General features: G+C 42.4%; 1 protein-coding gene across 1 annotated transcript in view; it reads right to left on the reverse strand.

Annotated features, from left to right (window-relative positions):
- Positions 1 to 23,388: 23,388 nt before the first annotated feature.
- ANKRD44 (ankyrin repeat domain 44) overlaps positions 23,389 to 27,696 on the reverse strand; it is a 147,432-nt gene continuing 143,124 nt past the window's right edge. Inside the window, exon 29 of the mRNA XM_014545560.1 lies at positions 23,389 to 26,298. Within this exon, the coding sequence (XP_014401046.1) occupies positions 26,240 to 26,298 (59 nt within the window). The 3' untranslated portion in view covers positions 23,389 to 26,239. The remainder of the gene's footprint in view (positions 26,299 to 27,696) is intronic.

A 27,696-nucleotide genomic window follows, 5' to 3' on the forward strand; every position in this document is an offset into this window, starting at 1 on the left:
AGAGCGTCTCAGAGGCAGAGTGGGGGCATCTGCACAGGCGTGAAGACACTGCATTAGGCCAGAGCAAGGAGCATCCCAAGGCATTTAGGGAAAGAGTGTCTGGAGTTCACAAAAAGCCAGAACCAGTGCCTGCGTCCACCCGCCAGTCTAGAAAAATCTCATAACTCATGGGCCCTGGATGGAGGGCTCTGAAGAGATGACAAAGGAACATGAGGAAACTTTCTGAGGGTAGAGTGCAGGGATGGAGAGGGGTCCGGGGGATTATGCTAATTGGCATCCCTTCAACTAGAACGAACGCCAGGGGTAGGGAACAGTGTTCCCACTAAAGATAGCATTTTATAGTTAAGGCAAAGCAAGGTACCCCCACAATGGTACAGATATTTTTACAGGGAGGGGTAGCCAGCATGTAGAGCAATTTTCACAGCAATGGTAGATTACTCGAGGTTTATCAGCACCATAACAAAGCAGGTTCAAGTTCAACAGCAGGACCGAGAAAGATGCCAGAACTTGCCCGACCGGTGTGGCTCAGTGGTTGAGCGTCGACCCATGAACCAGGAGGTCACAGTTCAATTCCCAGTCAAGGCAGATGCTCGGGTTTGGGGCTCAATTCCCAGTAGGGGTTACGCAGGAGGCAGCCATCAATGATTCTCTCCCATCATTGATTTTTCTATCTCCCTCTCCCTTCCTCTCTAAAATCAATAAAAATATATATTTAAAAAAAAACATGAAAGATGCCAGAATTTATTTAAACAGTATATAGGATATCCAAAAGAATATATACATACACTTTGAATAATTATAAAGGCAGTATTAATTAAAGTACATTTCATTTTCAAAACTGAGCTATCAGCGGTTACAAATGTGCATACATTTTTGGGGACACCCTGCATATTCACTTGCATGCTAGAGAAATGTTCTAAATATATAATTTGGCAGTGAATTTTAACATTTTAAAATGAAACAAATCTTACCGGGGGAATAATTACCACATGCACGTTGTACAAAATTCAAAGGGTATAAAATAAAGTGAAAAGTCTCTCCCCTACCATGGCAATTACCTGTAAGTTATTTTTCTAATTACATATCATCAGAGATGTGCTTTATTTCATTTGCCCTTTCCTCTTGATTTGATGAGTACAAAGTTCTCAATTTGCAAATGAACTCTTGGAACACAATTTGCTTGCACGTCCTGTGGAATTCAGACCGCAGGGTAAATGTGTGTTTCTGGTTTCTTAAGGAGGCTCACTAGCTTCCAATTACACCGCAAATGTAGCGCAGGTAATAGTATGAAACCTAGCACGTTTCATCCCGTGGTTTCTATGCCGAATGTGTTTCAAGTTTTAACGAAGACGATGAGAAATATATCTCATTCTCTACCTGTTACTCTCCTCTAAAATCCTAGTGGAGAGCATCCCTCTTCCCCAATCTCTACACTAGAACAAAAAAAAATGTCTGTGGAGGTGGGTGCGGTAGTAATGGAACTTCTGGGAGGGTAACAACATACACCAGGGGAACCCCCTGCTGACTGGGGATCGGGCGATTGGACCCCATAGCTCTGATAGCACCCTAAACCCTGGAGGGCACAGCATTCATGGGTCCCACAAGCTGTAGCGTTGTTCTATAGGGCAAGGTCAGAGGTGGCAATGACCTTTAACTTACAGACACCATTGAAAAGTTGGCCACCTGTTTCATTCTATACACATGGTACCTGTCCCACCTCTTAGTTTTAATGGATACAAACCTGAAAAGGAAGTCTTTTTCATGGTCATTTTTCTTATTTTACTTCCAAGAAGTACGACTATTTATTCTACAGTATGTTTCCAAGCCAGCTCACCATCATGATATATGACACATCTTTTGGCTGGAGAACCAGAGTAGGTATATTTATGGTCTCTTACTTCAGCGAGCAACTGTCAAGTAATTAAACCAAACATTTTCTTTTCTCTCTCGTTCGATTTATTGACCAGATACATTAGGGCAAGGACTGCTTAGAGAAGAGTCAGACAGCCTCCCGGGATGAAGCGACATGGAAATGAGCAACATTCACAGTGTTGCAAAGAGGAGGGTCCCGGTAGTCAATGCTCTCTGGAGCTGGGGCGGGGCTTGGAGAGTGACTGACTACCTCTCCCAAGTCTGCCTAGCAAAGAGTCTGTGATGCACAGAGCAAAGGTGCAGAGCTGGGCAATACTCCCCCCCCTCCCCACTGCCCCCTCCGTGCTGGGGACTGCAATCAGGTTGGGGCGTGGCCGGCCGGCAGAGGGGATGCGGGCGGAGAGGTGGCCAGGGGTGAGTCTGGAGGCTCCAGAGCATTCAGGATTTATAGGTTCATGCCTTATATTTGAGCTCATCCATCATAATATTCTGGAAACCTATTTTTTTTGTAAACATTATTAGTCTTTTTACTCCCCTTACTAACTAGTTTTTTTTAAGTTTTATAAACTTCAAAAATAAATATACTTTAAACAAGAATAGATCCAGAGACAAACGGCAGGGGAGGGGGCGGGTTAGAGAGCAACCAAAGGACTTGTATGCATGCACATTAGCATAACCAGTGGACACAGACACTGGGGCGGTAGGCGCTTGCCTGGGGTGGGAATGGCTGGGGGTGGGGGGTCAACTGGGGAAAAAGGAGACATATGTAAAACTTTAGACAATAAAAATAAATAAATAAATAAATATACTTTAAATGATAAAACTCTTAATAATTTAAATGGAGATTCTAAGATGAAAAGGTAAAGCTGCTTTCTTCACCTTCATGCATAACCCCCTCATCCTACTCACCTGTGGAAGTACGTTTTTTAATTGATAGAATATATTACAAGAATATATCACCAATACATATAGGTATCTACTATTTCTTTACAATTTATTTGAGATTTGCAAAATCAGAAGCAGATCTGTCTTATTTCCTCAGGAATCTGGGTTTTCTTTTTAGTGTGTGTGTATATTTAAAATGCTATATACACACACATATAAATACACATGTCATTTATTGGTTATGGAAGCTGGTATTTTAAAATATTTTACTTTATGGAATTTTCCAAACCTATACAAAAATGGGTAAGTTAATACAGTGAACTTCTATGTTCAAATCATCGAGCTATAACAATTAGTAACACTTTCCTTTTTAAATTCTATATCCTGTACCCCCCCCTTTTTGCTAGAGTTTCAAACGAATCATGACTATATATTATTTCACTCACAAATACTTCAATTTATATCTTTCACAGCTAAGTATTTTAAATACATTCACAACACCGTCATCATACAAAGCAATTCTGTGTACGGTGTTTCTCCATCATCTCAACAATGCCTTTTACTTTGAGTTTTTTTGGATTAGAACCCAAACAAGATCTATACATGACATCAGTCTGAGACACAACTTGTATCATTTATTAAATTTCTATCTTCACTTGAATCTACTTACGAATTTGCTTCCCATTTCCATGGTCTTTTTGTTAATCTTGTACCAATGCAACATCGTTTCAATTACACAGATTTCTAATATTTTTAATATTTGGTAATACCTTTCCCCCACTCAATAGTTTTCTTAGGGATTCTCTGACTCTTCTTTTTATTTGTACTTTGAGATAAAGTTTGTAACCAACTCATCTAGATTCAGAAAACAACAACACACCTGATGGTAATTTTATTAAATCTATAGATTAACTTAGGAGAAGTTTACATCTTTATGATTAAGTCATAAATGTATCTTATTTTTTTCCAATCTACTTTTGTGTCATCAGGAGTGTGTAATAGTTTTTATTACACAGATTTTACCCATTTGTTATTAAGTTTATGCCCCAGTATTATATCTGTGTTCTTCTAAATAGGGTTTGCTCTTCCATTTTTCCTTTTATCGGCTCACTGCTTGCTTATATGAAGCTGACTTATTTATATTAACTTTACATCCCACTTCTTTACAAAGTTCTCTTATAATTTCTATTAATTTTGCCATTTATTTTTTGTTTTCTTAATATATAGCCCTGTTATCTGCAGAGAGAGAGTTTGCTATCTTCCTTCCAATCCTCGGGCGATTAAAAGCTTCCTCTTGTCTAATTGTGTTAGCTATCCTCTGCTTCCAGTGTGAATGGAATGGACGTGGTGGTCATCTCTGTCTTCTTTCCACCTCTAGCAACGTTTCCCCATCAGGTAAGAAGCTGGCCATGGGCTGAAGTATCCCTCAATCCCTATTTAATTTAGTGTTTTTAACATGAATGGATGTTTAATTTTATCAAATTCCTTTTTGGCATTTATGAGAGCACTAATCCGATTTTTATCCTTAGGTTTATGAATATGATGAGTCATATTAATTGATGTTTTATTATGGAATCACTCATATTCTTGGAACACATTTTATAAATATATATTCCTTTTTAAAATATGTTATTGGTTCTTTTTCTAATATTTAAGATTTTTTACAGCTCACAAGTGGGACTGGTTTTCTTTCTTTTCCTGAATTCTGGACGGGATTAAACAGCATTGGATGATCTCATCTTCCATGGGGTGGCAGGTTCCTCAGCTCTACCCAGTTCTACAGAGTGTGGGACCCAGAGCAAAAACGGACAGCCCTGGCCTCCCTCCCCACCCCACTCCCTGTAACTCTCATCCACAGATCTTGCATTTTGGAACCAGCATTGGATACGGGGTGCTGAATCTTTTGAGAAACGAGCATATAATTGTAACACCAAACCTGACAAAGATTTCTAATTTGGAGAACTTCAAGGTCACAGAAGCCTAGCTGCCAAATGGGCTGTCTGACCTCAAAAGCCAAACAGAATTTATTTTCTTTCCCATCCTTCTCCTCCTTATCCAAAAGGTGATCTAGAAACACATTTTAAAATGCAAACACGGAAGGTAGGGGAGGGCGGGGGTGAGGGGGAAAGATCAACCAAAGGACTTGTATGCATGCATATAAGCCCAACCAATGGACACAGACACCAGGGGGGTGAGGGCATGAGTGGGGTAATACCTTAATCAACAAAGAAAAAAAATTTTTAATGCAAACACAAAGCTCAGTGATAAATGAACTTGTTAGTTATAGTTTAACAGCCTCTGACGACTATTCACTCTTAGATCTGAGCACGCATTGTCACAGGTCCCACATTTGGCTTCAGTTTCAACTAATCCAGAGAGAGGCCAGGAACATTCAGTGAGCCATATTGTGTCTACTGAGCTTCTGTCCCTTAAGCATATTTACATTTTTGAAAGTAGGATAATTTCAGTCTGGAGTTACAGATCCTATTGCCTTTAGAAAAATCTAGTCAAGACCACTACCCTGGATACTGCCCAACTTTAGAAATGATGTTATTCCTGTGTGTGTGTGTGTGTGTGTGTGTGTGTGTTGGGGTGGGGCGTTGAAGATCATCTGTTTAATAAAAGCCATTTTAGCCATTGTGGTTTAGAAAATATTCCTAACCCCATTTTCACCTGTCTTTACCAGTCTGTGGATGCAAATGTGGTCACACGATACCTATAAATGGCAATGGATTCATATTTCACCCTCTTTAAACAGGAGCTATTTTTCTCCAAAATGATCCTGATTGTGTCTGGGAGTCCCTAAGGAAGTGTCTTCCCCATAGTCACAAACCAATCTCTCAGCTTTCATCGTGACATGACATCATTCCTTCCTTCATTCATTCAATAGGTACTGAGTACCTACCTTTGAGCGGATACAGCAGAGTCTTCCAGACATCTCTGTCCTGGTCCTCCTGGGCATCCACCATATTCCTCCGGGTCTACTCCAGTTCCCCTCTGTCAGCATTCGTTGCTGGCAAGTGGCTGGGAGAAATGTTTACCGCGGCCTCTGCTGAGGAAGCTCGCTGTGAACCACCGGGCCAAGAATGTGCTAAGGATGCCGCCTCCTGATGTCCCCCCAGCCTCCGATCACACGCGGCAGTGCAATGCTGGGTTCCACGGGGAGGGAGAGAACGTGGCCCTCCTCAGCTGGGGCCACTCTTTGACGTCTGGGCTCCAGAGCAGGGCTCCTTTGTGGAAAAAAATGTTTCTGTAGCTGTAGGGGCTCACCCAGTCCAAGGGGCTCAGTGTTGTGTGTGCTTCTCTGTAATTCTCATCACGCCTCTTTCCTGCCTCTCCAACAGTTAACCGACCACAGCCCCCGGGCGTATCAATGAGAACAAACACTTGCTTGGGGTCTGGGGTCGGGGTTGTGTTTATAGTAGGAGTATCTGGAGGTTAGCTGAGAGGGCCTGTTGAGTTATGTAGCATACTTCCAAAGCGTGGTCAGCAATCTAGAATATAAATGCAACTACGGCCTGGCCAGTGTGGCTCAGTGGATGAGCGTCGACCTATGAACCAGGAGGTTATGGTTTGATTCCCGGTCAGGGCACATGCCAGGGTTGCAGGCTCGATCCCCAGTGTGGGGCCTGCAGGAGGCAGCTGATCAATGATTCTCTCATCATTGATGTTTCTATCTCTCTCCCCCTCTCTCTTTCTCTCAGAACTCAATTAAAAATATATCTAAAAAAATAATAAAATGCAATTACTTGAAGATTTTGTCAGACGTTGGTATGGTTTGCTTTAATTTGGTGGGAAATATGGATAGTAGGGACCTTGAGGTTGCCTAGAGCTGGGTATGATACTGGGTTGAAAGTGGCATCTACTTCTTATGGGAATTGAAAAGAGTTGGGTGGCGTTACCTCCAGAAGATCCGAAATAAAGTAGACGATGTGATCAGAAAAAAGATTCAAACTCTGGAATATTGAGAAATCCTGTTGTCAGGGAAAATGTGTGGCAGCTTCTAAGGGCAACAAATACAAACAAACAAAAGACACCAGAACAATCAGAAACTGCTGAGGGGTTTGCTCTGGGGAGGCTAAGGATAAATTAAAATAAATCCAACCACCACCAAGCCTGACCTGACAAGTGGGTGAGTACCCACGATAGCCTTGCATATTTTAAGAATAGTCTAGTTCCGACGTTTCCAAACTGCTGTAAAAACAAAAAAGAATCCAACTCAGGGCTGTGCTGTGTATCCCACCCGACAGCAGATACTATTTATTACTGGAGGGTGGATAGGTAGCTCAAATTGTGAAATTTCCGGCATTTTGCTCAGTTCCTTCCATCACTTAAATTCCCTCAGAAGGGCCTGGCCAGCATGGGTCAGTGGTTGAGCCAGGAGGTCACGGTTAGATTCCCATGCAGGGTACATGCCTGGATTGCAGGCTCAATCCCCAGTGGGGGGCTTGCAGGAGGTATCCGATCAATGATTCTTTCATCATTGATGTTTCTATCTATCTCTCTCCCTCTTCCTTCCTCTCTGAAATCAATAAAAAAAATTTTTTAAAAATGACCTCAGAAGGAAATATTTATAAACATAAGACTCAAGAGCAGGTAAGTTCTCAGCCGAGGATTTGAAAAAGAAGCAATTAATTATTTCTTTTCCTTTTAAAAATGTTTATTTAAAAGCTAGCGTTTGTTATGAATAATTATTTTTAAAATACAGAAGTAAATATCCAAGATACAAGGAAAGGAGTCTCCCCCAGGCCCCACTCCGCAGAGGCAGCCGCTGGTAAAGCGACAGTTCTCCTTGCCTTTCTCCTGAGCATGCACACCCTGTTTCTCGAGTGTGGAATCATACTTTTCTGTAAACTGTTGTTCAGTTTGGCCTTCATCACTAAATAATTTAAATAGGATATCTTTGCATGTTAGTAAATAAAGGCTGTATCCTTTTTTAAAAGTCCTGTGTCATATTCCACTGTATTGATGTAACATTATTTATTTATCCAACCCCTTACTGATGGACATTTGGATTATTTCCAATTTTTATCATTACAGATAGTGCTTCAATTCACAGCTTTATACATTCATATATATGCAGTTATGCAAGCATTCTAGGACATAAATCCCTGGCAATGGAATTGCTTGGTTAGATAGTATGTGCATTTTGAATTTTGGTAAGTATCCCCAAAATTACCTCTAAAATGTTTGCACCGACTTACGCTCCTACGAATGATGAGAAAGCGTGCTTGTTTCCCTACCTGCTCCCCATGCTGTGCACGCAGGCACTTAGTTAAGTTAGAAAATGTGCCTCTCCCTTCAAAAGACATTGTGATGAAGGCCTCGCCTCATACTCTTATTTTCCTTCATTTTCTCTTTACTTTGCATAACGGAGGTTTATTCCTAAGAGAGGAAAGGAGGAATATGCTTATTTGGGTCTCAGGATGTCCCTCATACACGCAGGCATTCTCCAAGTCGTGAACACCTGTCTTATAAGCATCCTTACCTTATAGAAAAACTGCTCAAGTAGACACTACATGTCATCACCCCAAGGCAGGAGGATGGTTCCTTTCAGATCCTAGAGAAGGACAAATACATTGCCCACGTCTTCTTATCAATACTCATTCACTCATTCATTCCCTCACAGATGCATGAATCCATGCATTAATTTCTACTTGCATTCATGTATTCACTTTTTAAAAAAATATATATATATATATTGATTTCAGAGAGAAAGGGAAAGGGAGAGAGAGATAGAAACATCAATGATGAGAGAGAATCACTGATCAGCTGCCTCCTGCACACCCCCTATTGGGGATAGAGCCCGTAAGCCAGGTATGTGCCTGGAATTGAACCTGGGACCCTTCAGTCTGCAGGCCAACGCTCTCTCGACTGAACCAAACAGGCTAGTAGGGCCATGTATTCGCTCTTCGTCCGCTAAGTTCTGGACCAAACAGGCTAGGGCCATGTATTCGCTCTTCGTCCGCTAAGTTCTGGGTGCCATGCCAATCATTGTAACTATAGGGACGAAATACAGTCTCTGCCTTTAAGAAGGTCACAGTCTGGTCCTGATGGAAAAGACAGAGCAGAAAACCAACAGTTACCGCCGAGGGGGAGAGTGCTGCTCTCAGCCAGTGCAGGGCCAGGAGCGATGGGGTGCGGTAGGCGCACACCTGAGAGGGAGGGCGGCAGAGAAGGGCATGCAAATTAGTCAATGTGCTCCCTAGTTTCCTACACTCCTTTCTGATAGAACACGCAGCATCCAGCCACAGCAGTTCAGTGGCCATAACAGCCCCTCCCAACTTGCGCTTGCCGTCTGCCTCCACCTCGCCTGTGCTTCCGTGTGGCCAGCGTCCTGACTTGTCTTACCTGTCTCCTGGCTGGTTCCACTTTGGAGCTTCTAGTTATGGCTGATAGGAACATAATTTAACAATCAAAGAAACCATTGGTGTGCTCAGAACACTCACCCGGAAAGAACTCCAAACTATTCTAGAAACACAGCCCACTGCTCTCTAATCCCCACAGCAAACGACCTGTCTTCTTTGTAAGTGAAGGGACTTCCCAAGGCCTGGCTCCGGGGTGGAAGGTAAGGGCTGAGTGCTCCCAAGGAGGTTGGGCCAGGAAACCTCTCCCTCCCCAAGGGCCCCGCCCTGGCTTTCTGCAGAGGGTAACCCCTGGCGTTTCTGACTGGGATAACGCTAGTTCTGACCCCTAAGTCCCCTCAGGGCACCTGTTAGGCCACTGCACCAGGTTCTTGGATCCTGAAGGGTTACCAGCCTGGGCTGGCCTTTAAAAAGAGAAAGAAAATGTGCAGTTATGTTCATTTCCTCAGAATGGAAGGTGGGGAGTGCTCAAGTAAGGAAAATATTTGCATAAACATGATACCAGGGCCTGATTTAATTTGGTAGAAACTAGATCTTTAAAAACGAACTACCCAAATAATTGTGTGCAATCCATAACATAGGACTCAATTTCATATGGCAACCAAAGCTGATACTATAATAGAATTATCTATATGGGAAAAAAATTTAATAATGAAAAGTGCTAAAATTAAGGATGTGAAAAATTCTCACAGTTTTATGTTGTTCCTTATACCAAGTCAACAGCAACTTAAAAGACTTACCCCAAGCCCAGCCAGCATGGCTCAGTGGTTGAGTGTCGACCTATGAACAAGGAGATCACAGTTCGATTCCCAGTCAGGGGCACATGCCCGGGTTGTGGGCTCAATCCCCAGTGGGGGGCATGCAGGAGGCAGCCGATCAGTGATTCTCATCATTGATGTTTCTCTCTCTCTCTCTCTCTCTCTCTCTCTCTCTCTCCCTTCCTCTCTGAAATCAATAAAATTATATTTAAAGAAAAAGTCTTACCCCACAAGGAAAAGTAACTATGGAAAAATAGAAAAGACCAAATGTGGAACTGAGAAGGTTGGCTGAGAACATTGGGTTTCTTTAAGGATCCTATTGAAATTGTCCCCAGGCTCTGGTTCCACACAGGCCATTGGCCGGAAAAGTGGAGAACCAGGCTGGAACACCAGGGAGGCTGCGTCTTATTTCAGAGATCACCTTTACCGCATCCCTTTTCCTGGGACAGCGTAGAACACAGTGACTACCAGTGCACTAATGTGATTTGTGCTTCAGCACCAACAGCTTTACCCCCTGTGAAACCTACCTCGGATCCCAGGACTGTTCCTCTCAGTGTGGGGGCGGGAGGACTATGCAGGGAGATGCTGCACAGCCTGACCCAGTGACTTGAAACAGCTGCACCTGCCCCAGCAGAAGACATCCGGAAGAAGGCACGCCTCTCAGGTCTCTGAACACATCTCCCTCATTGGGCACCTGGGACTTGGACGTCGTCCTGTGGACTCTCCTGGCTACTGGTCTCACAGCTTGTTTTACTCTTGATAAGCCTTTGCCTTGTCTTTCTCTTGGCACCACATTAATAGCTATCCTGACGACTGCCGTATTTTCCTCACTCTAGTTATTGTCCTTCCATCCTGAGCTTTTGCCCAGGCCCCTCTGTCTACATCCCAATCAGTGGGCAGTCCTCTAACTGCTTGACCACAAGGACCACTGGGGCTTGAACATTCAGCAAAATAACACCACCTTGAAATGTCCCTGAATGCTCATTTGGAAACTTGGGGCATTTTCTTGAAAAGGGCCAGAGACAACATACTCATACGCATGTGCCATTCATACATTCACTTATTGTCATGTAGGCACTGTCAGGGACTGGAGAAACGAACATGGAGTAGAAAAGGAGGCAACAGACATATGTAACCGAAAGAAGTCCTAGGGCTCAATGTGTTTTAATCTCTGTATAGGAAGCGCACCCTAATTTCCAAGTCGTAATTACAGATATATTTCACTATTTCTTTCAATTTTTTAAAAAGTATTAATGGGGTCCCGCCTCAATTCCCCACACTTAGAGACTTTGATTACTGAGAAGGTTCATGTGCTCATCCTCCCAAACCCTCCCCAGCCTTGGTAGCAGCACGTCCTTTCTCGGAGCTCTTCATTCACTGGTAGGTTTAGCTGCCTTTGCTAGGTCCTCACGGTTTTCTCCTCTCTTCTCATTCCCTGTTCTTCCACCCAGAAAGGACCCGATTGTCCTTTTGGCTCGTGGCAGGGAGGAGATGGGGAATGAGGGGCCTAGACACAGGAATCTTTCATCTTCATCACACATATAATCAAATAATTACGATGGAAAGTGGTCTGCTCAACACTGCTATTGGCACATTCAGGGTGCCCTGGAAACCCAGAGGAAGAAATGATTATTTCTATCTTTTGAGTTTAGGAAAAGTTTAGGAAACACTTGAGAAGAGGTGACATTTGACCGGGATCTGAAACCAGTTTAAACTGTTGGGGAGCACACAAGATTTGGTTGGAAAGTTTGTAAGGAGGACATTCTGGTAAAAGGGAAGTGTGTGGAGGCCGCCTGCCCCATTTATCGAAATTCCGACTTAGGGGAGACTTAGGGGAGTGTCAAAGGTGGTGCCTCTAATTATTCCTTGACCTCTCCAAACAAGTCTGTGCATATACAGACCCCTGGGTGTTTACTAGAATCCTTACGCCTAATCTTTGGGTGCCCTTGCCTAGAGGACAATGCAAACACATGTGTCCTCCCAAGATTACTCACCCTACTGATTGTATCTAAAGATAAAAATTGCAATAAAAGCCTAACGAGGCAGGCAATCGAGGCTGCCTGGTCCCTTTGGCCAGGCCGTCCCTTAGCCTCTCTTTCACAGCAAACGTGCCAAAGTAATCCATTCATCTGCTGCTCAGGGTCTGCTGGTCAGCCCCAGCATTAACCGGCATACAGGAGAGGAGTAGTCTAGGTAGAAGGACTAACACGAATAAAGGTAAGAATATAAGAAACAGGAAGATTTCAGTCTTTCCAAAATGTCTATAGTTTAGGGTGGGTGAGTGGTGCAAATAATGGCAAATGAAGATGAAGAGATGGGGAAGACATTTTTTTCAGGCTAAAGAGCTTCAACTTTTAAATATATATAAGTAATGGCAAATGAAGATGAAGAGATGGGGAAGACACTTTTTCAGGCTAAAGAGCTTCAACTTAAAATATATATATATAGGTTTTGGCAGCAATTTTGAAAAAAAGATTGAAGAAAGGCAAGACAGCAAGCAAAGAGGATACGATTGCAGTAATCTAGGTATAATGAGGGTCTGAAATAGGAGCAGTGAAGAATGAGGGTCTGAAAGAGGAGCAGTCAAGAAGGAAATGAGGCAATTGGTTCAAAAGACATTTATTTAGAAGGCACAGAAGGGCAGGACTTCATAACCAGTTGGATAAGGATAGCAAAGGGGAGGGAGGAGCCTAGGATGTCTGTCTAGTTTTCAGCTTGGAGACACAGGATGACTTTCAATGCCGCTGAATGCAAAAGTCACTACAGGTTGTTCAAGGGAGAGAGGAAATGTGTTTGCGCACCCATGGACACTGTGGAGACCACTGTGGACATGGTGCTTGCGAGGGTTCTGAGCTGTGGAGCACATTGGCCCGCTGACATCTCTACGGCCATTCTGGAGTGATGAGTGAACAGTCTTAATTCTGAAAGTGTCCAGGCAAGGGACTTTACAATGAGTCATGTATTAACCAACTCTATATTTACTTATGCTTTTTTTCCCCCAGATAACTTTCCATGATCCTACATTTGTTTCCTTGCTCTGAGGAGAAAGGGACCATCTCCTTAGTCTCCTGTGTGGAAGAAATCCCTCTTCGGGTGGAAGGACTAAGGCGCGTCAGCCTTCTGTGTCTATCCCAGCATCTGCCTATGCCTGACTCACTGCTTCAGATGGCGTGGGCGGTTGGCAGTTACTCTGTTGACTAACGGATCTAGCCTAAGAATACTAAAATGTCAGAGCTGGGAGGATATGAGAAGTTACTGACTCAAATCTCCATATTTTGCAGGTGGAGAAACCTTTACGTTGTTTAAGTTCAGTTCCTTTCACTCTCCCTAAAAGGATGTATTCTCCAATTATATATATATGTGGGTTTTATTGAAGAATTTCCAATTTTTTTTATTCCTCTTTAACTATGGAGCTTGGAGCTGGTTCTAATGAGCAGTATTAACTCAGCACTATAGAGAATGGCTAATTTACCTGCCAATTTCTATTTATGCATTCCCTTCTCTTTTCTTTTTAAAAACTGTATTGCAAAAACAATTAACAACATAAATTCAGAGCAAAGGTTGCCCACAATTCTGTTGCTTAAATCAGTGTTTTAATTTGTTACATTCTAGTCCTTGTTCATAAACACAATCCATTTTGACCTATTTTTGTGATGTAAGAATTTTATATTCTACATGTAATATTTTCACTTAACATTTTGCACTATATACATTTTCCCACTTAACTACAACTTCACCACCCTCCTCCTTTAACATTATAGGGTATATCTGTCATATTTTTGTTCCATGATCATACAACATATAGACAATGAGAAACTTACACATGCATTTCTTATTGATTTTTTTGAGGTTATAACCATCACTATTTTACTAAAACTTGCTTTCTTAAACCATACTTAATATTTCTTAAACACATTTATTATTTTTAATAGCTTCATATTCCCTAGCAGGGGTATAACAGAATGACATTCAAGTTGTTCCAGTTTGCTTGTTTTTACTATACTCCTAAAAATTATAAACATATCAGCATATACGTCTCTGCTTTTCTGAAGAATTGATAAGCAACCTGTAGGTGCCAGAAAGATGTCCTAGGCCCCTGACCAGAGGCAATCGCTCTCGCCCTCCTCCAGCTGTGCTCCTCCTCATGGCAAGGAGTCTGGGGCTAAAGGGATGTGCCCAGTTGGAATCTGTGAGCCTCTATTAGACTATTTTTATCGCAAAGACATTGAAATTCCTTACTGACAGGTCCTGAGCTCTTGAGAACAATTTATACTCCCACTGCAAACACCCCTAGGTTAAGGGGTCCCTAAGGGGTATAAGGGTATAGAGTCCAGGGGTTCTCAACCTTCTGGCCCTTTAAATACAGTTCCTCATGTTGTGACCCAACCATAAAATTATTTTCGTTGCTACTTCATAACTGTCATGTTGCTACTGTGATGAATCGTGATGTAAATATCTGATATGCAGGATGGTCTTAGGCGACCCCTGTGAAAGGGTCATTCGACCGCCAAAGGGGTCGCGACCCACAGGTTGAGAACCGCTGGTCTAGACAGAGAGGCCAGGTGTCTATATGTGTGTGCAAGACTCTTCAACAGGATGGTGCTGGCGTATGAAGAAAACGGGGTGGGTGTTGAGCCACAGGTTGAAAGTGGGAGGTTACCTTCCCTGGGCTACCATGGTCGGACAAACTCTGAGGAGGGCACCGATTTTTAAATCTGAACCAGTTCTTCCAGGCTGCTTTGAAAGTATATTTGGCAAGGTATGGTGATAAAACGTATTTTACTGAAGTTTTTCTAGCTCGATTTTTTAAAAAAAATCTGTAAGTATTTAAAACTCTGGTATGAAAGCTTATGTTTGTATTCCTGCCCAGAACCTGAGAATGTTAGGGGCAGGCCTAGGAGTTGGTGTCTATATTGAATAGTATCTGTTCTGATTGGTAGGTATCTGTGCCATACGAGTTGCTAAATATTTTAAATATCACCCTTGCTTATCTGTATTTCTACTTCTGCAGTATAGATTCCACAAAGTGGGATTGCTTGGTGAAAGGATATGTATAATCCTAATTTTAATGGATATTGACATATTACCATATTTTATCATTCACATTTAATGTCCCTAAAATTGGGATGCATCTTATAACCAAAAAGAAGAAAGTGTTGTATAATTATATCATAATATAATGCCCTCAAAGGACATTATCAAGAAATTGAAAAAACAAACAAACCCAAAATCATGGAATAGGAGGAAATATTTGTAAATCCTTATAATTATATCATAATATAATGCCCTCAAAGGACATTATCAAGAAATTGAAAAAACAAACAAACCCAAAATCATGGAATAGGAGGAAATATTTGTAAATCCTTTATATATAAGGGGCTTATATAGAAAATATAAAAAGAATTTTTACATAATAACAATAAAAAAGGCCGAAACCGGTTTGGCTCAGTGGATAGAGTGTCGGCCTGCGGACTGAAGGGTCCCGGGTTCGATTCCGGTCAAGGGCATGTACCTGGGTTGCGGGCACATCCCCAGTGGGAGATGTGCAGGAGGCAGCTGATCGATGTTTCTCTCTCATCGTCGATGTGTCTCTCTCATCAATGTTTCTAACTCTCTATCTCTCTCCCTTCCTCTCTGTAAAAAATCAATAAAATATATTAAAAACAAAAACAAAAACAAAAAAAAACAATAAAAAAGAAATAACCCAATTATAAAATGGGTAAAGGGTTGAATAAAAATTTACAAATAGCCAATAAGCACCTGAAACCATGCTCAATACCATTAGTTATGAACAAGAAATGCTAATCAAAACCACAATGGATACCACTTCACACCCACTAGGACGGCCATAATAAAAACAAATGGAGATAAGAAGCATTGGCAAAGACATGGATAAATTCAAACTCTCTCACGTTGCTGATGGGCTGTTTGGCAGCTGCGGTGGAACAGTTTGGCAGTTCCTCAAAATGATAAACACAGAGTTATCATATGCCCCAGAAATTCTACTATGTATATATACAAAAAAATGAAAACATATGTTCACACAAAAATCCGTATACAAATATTCATAGCAGCATTATTTATAATGGCTCAAAAGCAGAAACAACTCAAATGTCCATCCGTTGTGGTATATCCATACAATTGATTACTATTTGGCTATAAAAAGAAATGAAGTACTGATACATGCTAAAACATGGATGAACCTTGAAAACATTATGCTAAGAAGCCAGTCACAAAGGCCATATGTTGCATTGTTTCATTTAGATGAAATATCCAGAATAGACACATTCGTAGAGACAGGACATAGCTCAGTGGTTGCAAGGGAAGGGGACAAGGAGGGGAACGGAGAAGGACTAGCAATGGGTGTGGGCTTCTTTTTGGGGTAATGAAAGGTTTCTGAAATTAGATAGTGCTGATGATTACATAACTTTTTGGAATCACTAAAAACCATTGAATTGTATACTTTAAAAGGGTGAATTTTATGTATGTTATGTCAAATATATTTCAATAAACCTGTTACATTTTTTTAAAAAGTGGCTGCTGGTTTTGGTCTATGAGTCATGATTTACCAACCTTCTGTTGTAGAGCAATATTTTTGGTCACAGAAAAAAAAGGCCCTAAATATTGTTAATTTTAAAAAGGCTACAAAAAGAAAGAAAAAATGACATCAAGCAATTTGCATGTCCTCGCCATATCTATAGCCTCGTAGTTAAGGTGATGAATTATGGAACCACCTGACCAGGTTTGAGCCCCAGCTCTGCCACTCGTTAGCTGTGTGCTCTTGAGAATAACAGGAGTACCCACCTTCCAGGGCTGTTGGAAGGAGGAACTGAGTTAATACCCATCAGGCACTCAGAGCAGGGCCAGCACATAATTAGCCCTCGATCTTTGATTATTCACTTCAATTCAAAGAGCAGCCTGAGTAGGTTAGTAAGGCGATTTTTATTCGGTGTTCAAAAGCTCTGGCCACAACCAATACTTTAATAAGGCTGACCTCTGTTTGCACTATCAGATCACAAGGCTGACAGTAAAGGATATGAGGGGGGATCACCAACATATATATTAGAAAATACGTTCTCATCTCTAGGAAATATTGTTAACACCCTGAAAGGTTTTTCCTTCTCAGTATCTGAAATATGTTGCAGGAAGTTAATGAGTTCTCTCCATCTGATTTCTAGTGTCAGTGGTGACCTCACAAAGCAAGCTTCCAGATGGTACCTTCGAGCCCTTTATCGGCTTTGTTAGCACTGATGCCAAACACAAAGGGCCCAGCCGTCCAATCAAAATTGACATGCTAATGGGCAGACACTTGCAAAGGAAGCTAGGCAGAAAATCAATCCGTGATCAGGTAGCGTTCCTCTGACCACAGTTTTATAGATTTTAAGTAATAGTAAAATAGTAAGTGGTACACCTCGGGCCTGAAGAGAAATGTATAATAAAAACAGGACATGGATTTAGAAATAGAGAAAGCATTTCTGGAAAAAAAGAAATTCAAAAGGGAATTATAAACCCAAATTAGCTTTCTAATTTTTTTTTGGTAAAAATTGAGACTTCAGTAAAAGTTACTATGTTAAAGCAAATTTCATTTTCACTTAAAGAGCAATACAGGATTTCAATGATTCTAGTCTTTTGTCCTCTGTGGAAGGCCCACTGGGAAGTATCCAATGTTCCACTAAGATATTTGCTCCACACACCCTTTTTGTTCATTCTGCAGCCCTTTGCCATCTGTCACCTGTAGGTTAAACCATCTGGCCATAAAGCCTGTCACTGTATTATAGTTAAGGTCTTGTTGTGTTGTGTGTGTATACAAAAATGTACTACTCTTACTTCTTTAAAAGCTTCATCCTAATCCTGTAACTAAACTTGAGGCTGCTAATAAATCAGCTCTAAGTGTGTGTCTACTTCAAGTATTTGAATGATAGATCCTTTGAAGTGGCCAACTTTTCTCATCAATTTTGCTTAAATCTACCTTCAATGGCTTTTGAGCCATTTGTTGTCAGTTTTTTCCTTCTTCGCCTCCAAAGCTTTTTTTTCTTCAATTATCCTCAAACACCCACTTCTTCTATCACATTCTTTCTTTCCTAGGTGTCGGAGGTATCTTGGGCTCTTGCTGACCTCTAAGCTTGGAGTACGCACAGTTCAGTGCTCTGCTCTCTCTCCGTGTGTTCCCAAAGCAACCTCCTCTGGTCATCTATAAGTTCATATGACCACAGCCCTAGCATCTTCCTCAAATTTCCTTGGCTTTGTTGTCCTAAAAACGGTACCACTCTGAAATCATTACTTCAACACCCCACCCCGTGTTTAGCTCACCAACGCTGGTGCTACCACTCAGCCAGTCTTCCACTCTATCAAGACCTTCCGTGCAGTGACTGTACCACTTTCCCACTATCCATCATCTCCCTCCTGTCGCCACGTCTCTCCTTAACCGGCTTAGAATCCAGGATCTAAAGAATTAAGTCTATTGAAAGTACCCTAGTTCCATGGCGCCCTGTGGACTCACCTGGCAAGGCTCTACTCCCTCTCCCTAGAATGTTTTCTCCTCTGATCTTTCTATTGCTGGCATCTTCTTGTCATTAAGATCTGAGCTTAAATGTCTGTAATTCTTAGGAAACCTAACTATAAGATACGTGAGTTCTTAAAGTTCTCAGACTTGCGGAGTGCCTCGTCCACTGAATATAAACACAGATACATTTTTGGGGCTTGAAGGGCTGCTTTCATGGTTTTACTTTTGAAAATTATAAAACTCCCATAAAATGTAAATATGCTTCATTAAATAGGCACTTAAAGGTAGAAAATGGCACGCTAGAAACTGTCTACCTAGAGAATTATGTGATACAGTAGTGCTGTGTTTGCAGATCTTGTCCTGTGATGGTGGTCCTGGGGCCCCAGCTTTGTGAGTAGGGTTCCCCCACCCAGAGGTAGATGCAATAATCCATCGCTTAAAACATGTGTGTGCATTTGTGTATTTAACAACAAAAGAATTAAATATTTGCCTCAAATCGGTGTACTTTTCCCTCACTCACCTTCATGCAATCTCTTCTGGAAAAATACACAACCAGGGAGCACGTATTCAACATTGCAAAGTTCTTGTTCTTAAGTTCGTAAGAGCTCTTTTCAAGGGACGTGTACTGTAGTAGAGCCTGTTTATGTGACTCCTTGTGAGAATAATTTTAAAATATGACTGGCTTCACCAATAATACATGGATGAAGAAATGATTCCGAAACAATAGGAGAGGAAGTAGATGAGCACTAAGTTGGGGGAGCACTGGTATTGAGGGTGGCGTAGTTGTACCCTGGGCCAGATGGGGCCTTTGGGATCCCCGGCCTAGTAAGTGCTAGTAGCAACCCTCCCTGGCCCATCACTGTGCCAGCCACAAATGCCCACACGTTTCCAATCATCCTCTAGAAGTACCTGAAAATTAATGAATAGCAGAGCCATTATCTTTGCTGCTTTATATTTTACAGCAAATGTGCCTTCAGTGTGAAATTTGCTAACAGACAATTCACACAGCACTTTTACCCACAGTGTTTTTAGGTTATGTTAATAGCCTTTTAGCTTAATGCCTTTGTGCCTTGCAAGCTAATTCTGGAACACATTTCAGTGTTAAGTGAGAGATAGATGTTCAGGGTACTATACCTACTTTGGGGGATTAGAGAGAGGGTTCCCTTGACAAACAGTTTGGAGACAAAGTGCCGCGTCAAGGATCAGCACAGTCACTGCAGCAGAGGCCATTCCCCTCCTGCTTGCTTCTTGGGAGCACAGTGACATTAAGGAATCCCTACATTTTTCTGGAAAAAGGAAGTCAAGTAACTAATGTCCTTAACAATGACCGGAAGCAGTCACCCTAGCGATGGTATACTTTGGAAGGACACTGTGACAGACCCAGTGTGGTACACAGCTTCCGAAAGGCCCCCGGTGATTCCTGCCCGCTGGCCTCACACGTCGGTAATCTCCTTTCCTTGGGCATGGGTGGGCCTAGTGATTGCCTTCTAATGAACAGAACATGGGGAAAAGGGCAGAATGTCACTCTGAGATTCAGTTAAAAAACTGTGACTGCCCTTGCTGGTTTGGACAGAGTGTCAGCCTGCAAACTGAAGGATCCCAGGTTTGATTCTGGTCAAGGGCACATGCCAGGGTTGTGGGCTCGATCCCCAGTAGGGGGCACGTAGGAGGCAGCCGATCAATGATTCTCTCTCAGCATTGATGTTTCTACTTCTCTCTCCCCTCTTCCTTCCTCTCTGAAATCAATAAAAATATATGTCTTTTTTAAAAAAGCTGTGACTTCTGTCTTGCCTTCTCCCTCTCTGGCTCTTCTCTGCTTGCTGGCTCTCATGAAGCCAGCTGCCATGCTGTGAGCTCCCTACGGAAAGGCCCATTCAGCAAGGAACCAGGGGCAGCCAACAGCCACTAGAACTGAAACCCTGGTCACAGTCAATGAAGAATCCTGCCAGCAACCACACGAGAGAGCTTCACAATGAATCTTTCCTTGGTCAACACCATAACCACAGCCTGTGAGAGACCCTGAGGCAGAAGACCCAACTCAGCCAAGCCTGGACTCCTGACTCACTGAAACCGTGAGGTAATGGACATTAGTTGTTTTCAGTCACTAAGTTTTGGGGCAATTTGTTACACAGCTGTAGCTAACTAATATACCCCAGTCTGCTCTAAACTACAGAAAGTACTCACCTCCGGTAGGATTCATGCTTTATAATCTTCAAAAATGTAAAGCATGGAGGAGTCTCCTGGAGGTCGTCAGGGCAGGCTGGGAATGAAAATCCTGAGGAGGATCCTGAGTGTAGCACGAAGTGGGTTTGTTGTGTGCGTGGATGGTCCAGCAGAGGCTCTGAGCCAATGGAAAATATCCCTGAAGTCAGTGAGAAACTCTGATTTTGGTATCAGGGTTACATTGGCCTCATAGAATCAAAAGAGCATGGTATTGGCAAAGAAACAGAAACATAGTCAATGGCACAGAATAGTGAGCCCAGCTATAAAACCACACGTAAATGGACAGATAATTTTCAACAAAGGAGCCAGAAATGGACATTGGAATAAAGACAGCCTCTTCAATAAATGGTGCTGGGAAAACTGGAAAGCCACATGCAAACAAATGAAACTAGACTGCAGTTTGTCCCCATGTACAAAAATTAATTCAAAATGGACCAACGACTTAAACATAAGACCTGAAACTATAGGTCACATAGAAAAAAATATATAGGTACCAAACTTATGGACCTGGGTGGTAGAGAACATTTTATGGACTTGACCTCAAAGGCAAGGGAGGTAAAGGCAAAAATAAAAGAATAGGACTATATCAAACTGAAGAGCTTCTGCACAGCAAAAGAAACAGACAACAATACAAACAGGCAGCCAACCAGATGGGAGATGATATTTGCAAACAGTAGCTCTGATAAAGGTTTAATTTCCAAAATATATAAAGAACTCATCAAACTCAACACCAAACAAATTAACAATCCAATCAAAAAGTGCGCAGAGGACCTGAAAATATACCTCTCCCAAGAAGACATACAAACAGCCAATAGATATATGAAAAGATGTTTAACCTCAATGGCAATCAGGAAAATGCAAATTAAAACTACAATGAGATACCACCTTATACTAGTTAGAGTGGCCAATCTCAACAAGCAAGCAACAAGAAGTGTTGGAGAGGTTGTGGAAATAAGAGAACCCTCATTCACTGCTGGTGGGAATGTAGACTGGTACAATCACTATGGAAAGCAGTCTGGTGAGTTCTCAAAAAATTAAAAATAGAGCTACCATAAGACCCAATGACCCTACTCCTGGGTATATACCCGAAAAACTCGAAATCATTTATATGCAAAGATACATGCACCCCTATGTTAATTGCAGCAGCATTCACAGTGGCCAAGGGTTGGAAACAGCCAAAGTGCCCTATGATAGAGGACTGGATAAAGAAGATGTGGTATATATATACACAAAGGAGTCTACACAGCCATAGAGAGGATGAAATAGCATTATTTACAACAACATGGAGGGACCTTGAGAACATTATGCGAAGTGAAATAAGTCAAACAGAAAAAGCTAAGCTATGATTTCACTCATATCTATATATATAAAAAGCCAGCGACTGGAACCCCGGAACAACCGGAATGGCTGGTCGCTATGACGCCCACTGCAGCCAGCCAACCAGCCTAATCAGGGACGGGGCCGACTGGCCAACCTCCCGGTTCCCCTCTCCTGCACTGGCCTGGCCCCGATTGGCCCCTATCGGGGCGGGCTGGCCAGACCACACCCATGCATGAATTTGTGCACTGGGCCTCTAGTTTGGAATATAAAACTGAAACTTATGAACACAAACAGCAGTGTGGTGGTTGCCAGAGGGAGGGGGGTGAAGGAAGAAAGGGGTCTTAATATAAGGTGACAGGAGAAGATTTGCCTTTGGGTGGTGGGCACATGTTTCTATATACAGATTTTGTAAATGAGTAATCCACACATGTAACCTATATGTTCGTGTAGACTAATGTCACCCCAATAAAAAAAAATTTAAAAAATGGAAAGCATGTGTATTTGTATATCTGAATGAGGACAGGGCAGAGTGCAACCTTTCAGAACATTTCTAGGAAAAATAATAATAATAAAAAAACAACTACAAAACATTTTCAGGATGACACAGAAGAGAGACCTATAGGCACACATGGTATCAAACCAGGTTACTGAATATTTGTATACACAAACTTGAACAAATTCTATAACCTCTCTGGGGCTCAGTATTTTCATGAAAAACAGTGGATGGGATTGGGCTAAACTGTAAGAGCTGCTAACATTCTATGACACTGTGATTTGAGGAACTCAGGAAGGCCCCACCCCCACATCTTTTTCTCATCAGTTGGGAGCTCTATCATCAGGAATTTGTTCGTTAGTGCTTCTAGCGACTGTTCCTGAAATTACTACTCAAGGGGAGAAATTCTGATGAGATGAAGAGAAAATTTTCTATACTATACCTTTAAGAACAGTTAAGAGAGGCCGGGTCTTGTGTTGCTATGAAGCAGTTGAAAGATAGTGGTGGCAACAACAAAGACAAGAACGGTTGAATTCACAGTTTTGAGGACCTCCTAAGCTTCCTCCTTTCTGATATATGCAACCAGATAATCACATTTCCCCTCTTCCCGTGAACACGAGGAAGCCTAGAGCAAACTCAAGTTCAGTCATGGCCACTGTGCTAAACTTTACAGTTCCCATATTTGTTTGCATTTTCCCCCATCTTAATTTTTCTATTTCTAGTTTATCACATGTCTTTTGTTACAAGCCAGCTGAAATCTTTTATGACAAGAATAAATATAGTCAACACAAATATACATATTTGAATTTTTTCTCTAACTGTGGTGATATAAACAGAAGTATTAAATATGCATATACACTTCTCTCTGATTATTTATTTTTTAAGAATTTAATGTTAATTTGGCATGGGTAGGGGAGATAAAGATGTAAATGATCAGAATAGTTGGTAAAATTAAAGAAAACAGAAATCGCAACAATATTTGTACCGTCTTTATTTGTAAAAATAACCATCTGAATGCATGTCCATAGTATATTACAGTTAAGTACGTCATTACATTATTAGCATTCAGTAGTTGAAAAAGTATTAAACTGTGCTTGAGAAGATTCAGATTGGTTCAAAGTCATTCACTGAACTCAGTCATTTTCCTCATTTTTACAATCATGGCATTTACCAGAGTCATTCAACCTCAATTTACATAAGAAAACATTACAGACAAAATCCCACTGAAATCATCAAACAATATTTTATGCTGTTACAAATATATTAGGCAAAATAGAACACTGGCACCAGATTTGTATCATCGTGCTTCGCAAAGATATATTGCACATGCTAAAGCATAAAACATGGAGACACACTACCAACCCAAATATACTTGCATTGAGCTTTTAGAACACTGCATAAGGAACGCGTAGAATTACATTGTGTACACACACTCAGATTGTCACTATCTTGAAACGCTTTCCCCCTATAACACTGACCTATGGTTTACGGTTTGGTAAGAAGAAAGCATTTTAGCACTGCAAAATCAAAGAGAACTCCTAGAGAACACTTCGGCTTATCCATTTCCATTTCAAAGCAGGGAAAAGGGGAACTAGGAAAAAAAAAAAGACACTTTATACATTCAAAGAAAGGCTGAAATGAAAACTCACTGGTATTATATTGCTCTGATAACACTCAAGTGAAAAAAATACAAAACATTTCACAGAACATTTTCAGAATATACAGATATAAAAAGGCACTCTACCTTCATAGTACAAGACAAAAGGGAAAAAAGGGGGATGAGTTCTTCAACCAACGCAACAGACAAGCAAACCGAGTTGCTCAACAGTACAAAGCATAGCTAGTGCAGCGAATCCATGTGCTGTTCTTGCTCTAATTTAATAACAAAATAATAAATCAAGCAGCTGTGTACTGCCTAAAGTACCAAAACATACTATGGTGCCCTTTTAGTAGTGATACATAGAAATCCCCTGAGCTATTTACTGTAGAATCGTAGCAGATTTTAGGCAATGTGGAGACAGTAATGTATTTACCACGGACAGGCAGACACTGGCGAACAGGTGAAGTGCAATGAAACGTGATCCCTGTGGCTGTGGTTAAAATCGAGTCTAAAAAGAACACAGGTAGGTAAAAAGCACGAACCAGCTAAGACTCGATGAAAAGCACAATGTTTTCTGTTATGTTTTTTTCTTAGAAAGCTATGCTGCAAATCTAATGTTATCTCTAAGAGATGTACTTGACAGATACAGAACTCAGAGTTTTTAAAGTCATTTCTCAAAGGAAAAGAATTGGCCAGGGGAAGGGGGCGGGGGAGAGATGGATTCAATGAACAGTTCAGAGTAAGCATGACTTCATGTTGCTCCTTTGTCCGCCTTCTTTCTGTGAGGAAGGGGTAGGGGGAGTCCAAAGCAGCTCCGCGGAGATAAGGCCCAGGCCTGCATCCTGCTGCAGCGCTCCTGCCCTCTGTGAGGCTCCCCGGGGCAATGTCATTGCTGCGCCACCACTGAAGCGGCCGTCTCTTTGCCTGCTTTCTACGCCAACGGAGCAAGATTTCCATTCACTTCTAGAAAAAGCCGCCGCGGTGTATCGTGCTTCTCAGCATTGGCTCGCTCTCATGCTCAGGGTTTTGGCAATGATGAGGTCATTATTACTCATGAGCAATTTACCTCCTGCAAAAAAATTCACCTTCTCTAAACAAACAAAAAGGACAGAGGAAGGAGGGGAATGCAAACACAATGTCGGAAGTCCTCTGGACAGCTCTCCTCCGTGAAGAACCCAACGTGAGCGTCTCATTCAATCCGGGTATTAAAAGAGCGAGACTAAGTCTCTTGCAGTTAGATGAGAAACAGAATACAGAACCTGTATTTGATCCAGATACGGTCGAACGCTGTTGTAAAAATACCTCACATACACGATGAGACTGCCATTTCCAGGGTGAAAGGGACCCAGTTATCAGATGGTTAGTACTCCCCTCACACAACGCTTCCTTCCCCCATTGGGAATAGCGCGAGCTGGTGATTGTTATTTCTTCTCTTGGCACAAGTGTCCACCCACTGAAGCAGTTTCCCAGGAGTTTACTGGGACCACGTGGGATTTCAGTGCATTTGAGATCATTTCTGGACTTTTCTTTTGGCCACGTCTGTGCATATGATCCACAACGCGCTTCAGGTTCATCTGGCAGAAGAGCAGAAGGACTCCAATGTCTTCTAAGCTCTAGGTTGGCCACAGACTGGGGCTGAGTGATGGGTGCTGTGCCCTCTCCAATCCACATGGGAGATCATGAGGATCCGCTGAGACCTTAGCAGTGGAAATGCCGGGCGTGGCCCAGGGCTGCTGGCTGGTCCAGGGCTGCTGGTTGGCCCAGGGAGGGCCCTGTGTGTTTTTCTGCTTTTTTGTTTTTCCAAGTAAGACACACAGCAATGAAAAGGGAGAACGAACAAAGGACGCTCCCTCGGCATCTGTTTCATTTCCAATAAATATAAACACATTTACATCAAAAGTTTATGAACATTTTCTCTAGTCGGGCAAAAAAAAAATAAGCCATGGTCAACACATCATCCATTACAAATGGTAAGCCATCCACTGGAAATCTCTGTCATAAGAAATATAAAATACAACGAAGACTCTTACGCAAAAAGATTCCATTTTAACTCCATAGAAAAGCTACTTCAGTTCTCACTTTCACTGCGAAGAAACACCAGTGAAGTTTTCCATCCTCGACGGAAGCATTTTGGTCCTCCTGTAGAGCTGGTTGATGAGACACAGACAGAACTATATACATGTGTGTGCACGTGTGTGTGTGAATGGTTCTGGAAGAGTCTCATTCTTCTTTTTGTACAGCTATTCCCGGGGCGGGGCGGGGTCCGTTGGCCCTAGAAGCTTTGGCAGAGGGAGCAGACACAGGGTTCACCAGGTTGATTTCATCAGCAAGCAACTACCACGGGCTCTCCTCTCCACGTCCCCCACTCCTGCCACCTGCTCTGCCTCTCTCTGTCCCCTGCTGCAGCCACACCGGCCTTCACTCGGCACGCCCTCAGCTGAGAAGCTCCTGGAATAGTTTACTATCGATGAGCAAGGCCTGATGTCCTTTAGAAGTTACTGTTCTGTCTAAGGATGAATCAGTAAGGGCAGTTCCATAGCAAGCCTGCATGGGCCTCCAGGTGCGGGTGCAATCTGCCTTTCCCCGGCAGGGTAACAGGCAGCCCTGGATGCCATCGCTCGGGTGGACATAAGCCACAGGCTTGTTATGGGGAGCAGTGGGCGCCGTGTTTGTGTTAAAGGAAAAACAGGCAAGTCCTGTTTTCAATGAGTTTTTCTCCTCCATTTGGCAACTTCAACAAATAGCCTCGGGAAGAAGTCCTGGCTATTGAAGGGCTCACTCTAGGGAGGACACGGATCATCGGTCTCCCTTAGAAAGGTGACTACAGGCATGATTTCCAGAGAGAAACACGTTTACCTTTGGGTTCTAGTGAGGACGTAAACAGCAAAGGGAGAGGAGGCTGGAGGCTTTTTCTATCCGCCCCTGCCTCCCCTTCCCCCTGGGGACATGCATGATACACTCTGACAACTCACTGCCAAGTGAGCATGTGAACAAAACAAATAAAAAAACACACACCACACTTTATAGGGGACAACAGTTCCCTCTCAGTGCATTATCCCCAAAGAAAAAGAATTCAATGCATTTTTTTTATTCCTTCTTTAAAATGAGAGGTAGACTTTCACAGAAGTCTCTTAGAGCTAAGGAAAGCATGAGACAGATCAAAAGCAGGGCCCGTCCGTGTGAGTGCTTGGTCCTCCGGCCTAGCTGCCCTCCCTCAGTTTGATGAATGAATCCCTTCTCTACCGGCTTCTGGTAGCTCGGGCCCACAATAACACTGGAACACGACCTAAACCTGGAATCCGAGCTTCTTCCCCTTCCTCCAACAGGGTCGATCAAGGGAAAACGCCTACAGTCCAAGGTCAAAAGGTTTCCGAATCAGAATCGTTCTCATTGTACCCATCCTCCGAGCCTACGTTGTTACTGCACAGGCTAACCATGCTACCCAGGTTGGAGAGGGTCGTCCTGTTCAAATTGTCTTTTTTAAAACAAACCAGGTTGACAGCCGTCATTGTACTGGAAGGAGAAAAAGGCATCATGGTAGCCAAAATGAGGGCCAGGCAGTCAGCCACGTCTTTGTTAGGAGCGCAAGCCAGGGCCGGGGTATGACCTGGGCGTAAATGCAGACAAGGCAGTGGTTAGTCCGAGCATCCACAGTACATCTCATCCGACCTCCCACG

This window comes from Myotis brandtii, unplaced genomic scaffold, assembly GCF_000412655.1.
Source record: "Myotis brandtii unplaced genomic scaffold, ASM41265v1 scaffold412, whole genome shotgun sequence".
Classification (NCBI taxonomy): Eukaryota; Metazoa; Chordata; class Mammalia; order Chiroptera; family Vespertilionidae; genus Myotis; species Myotis brandtii.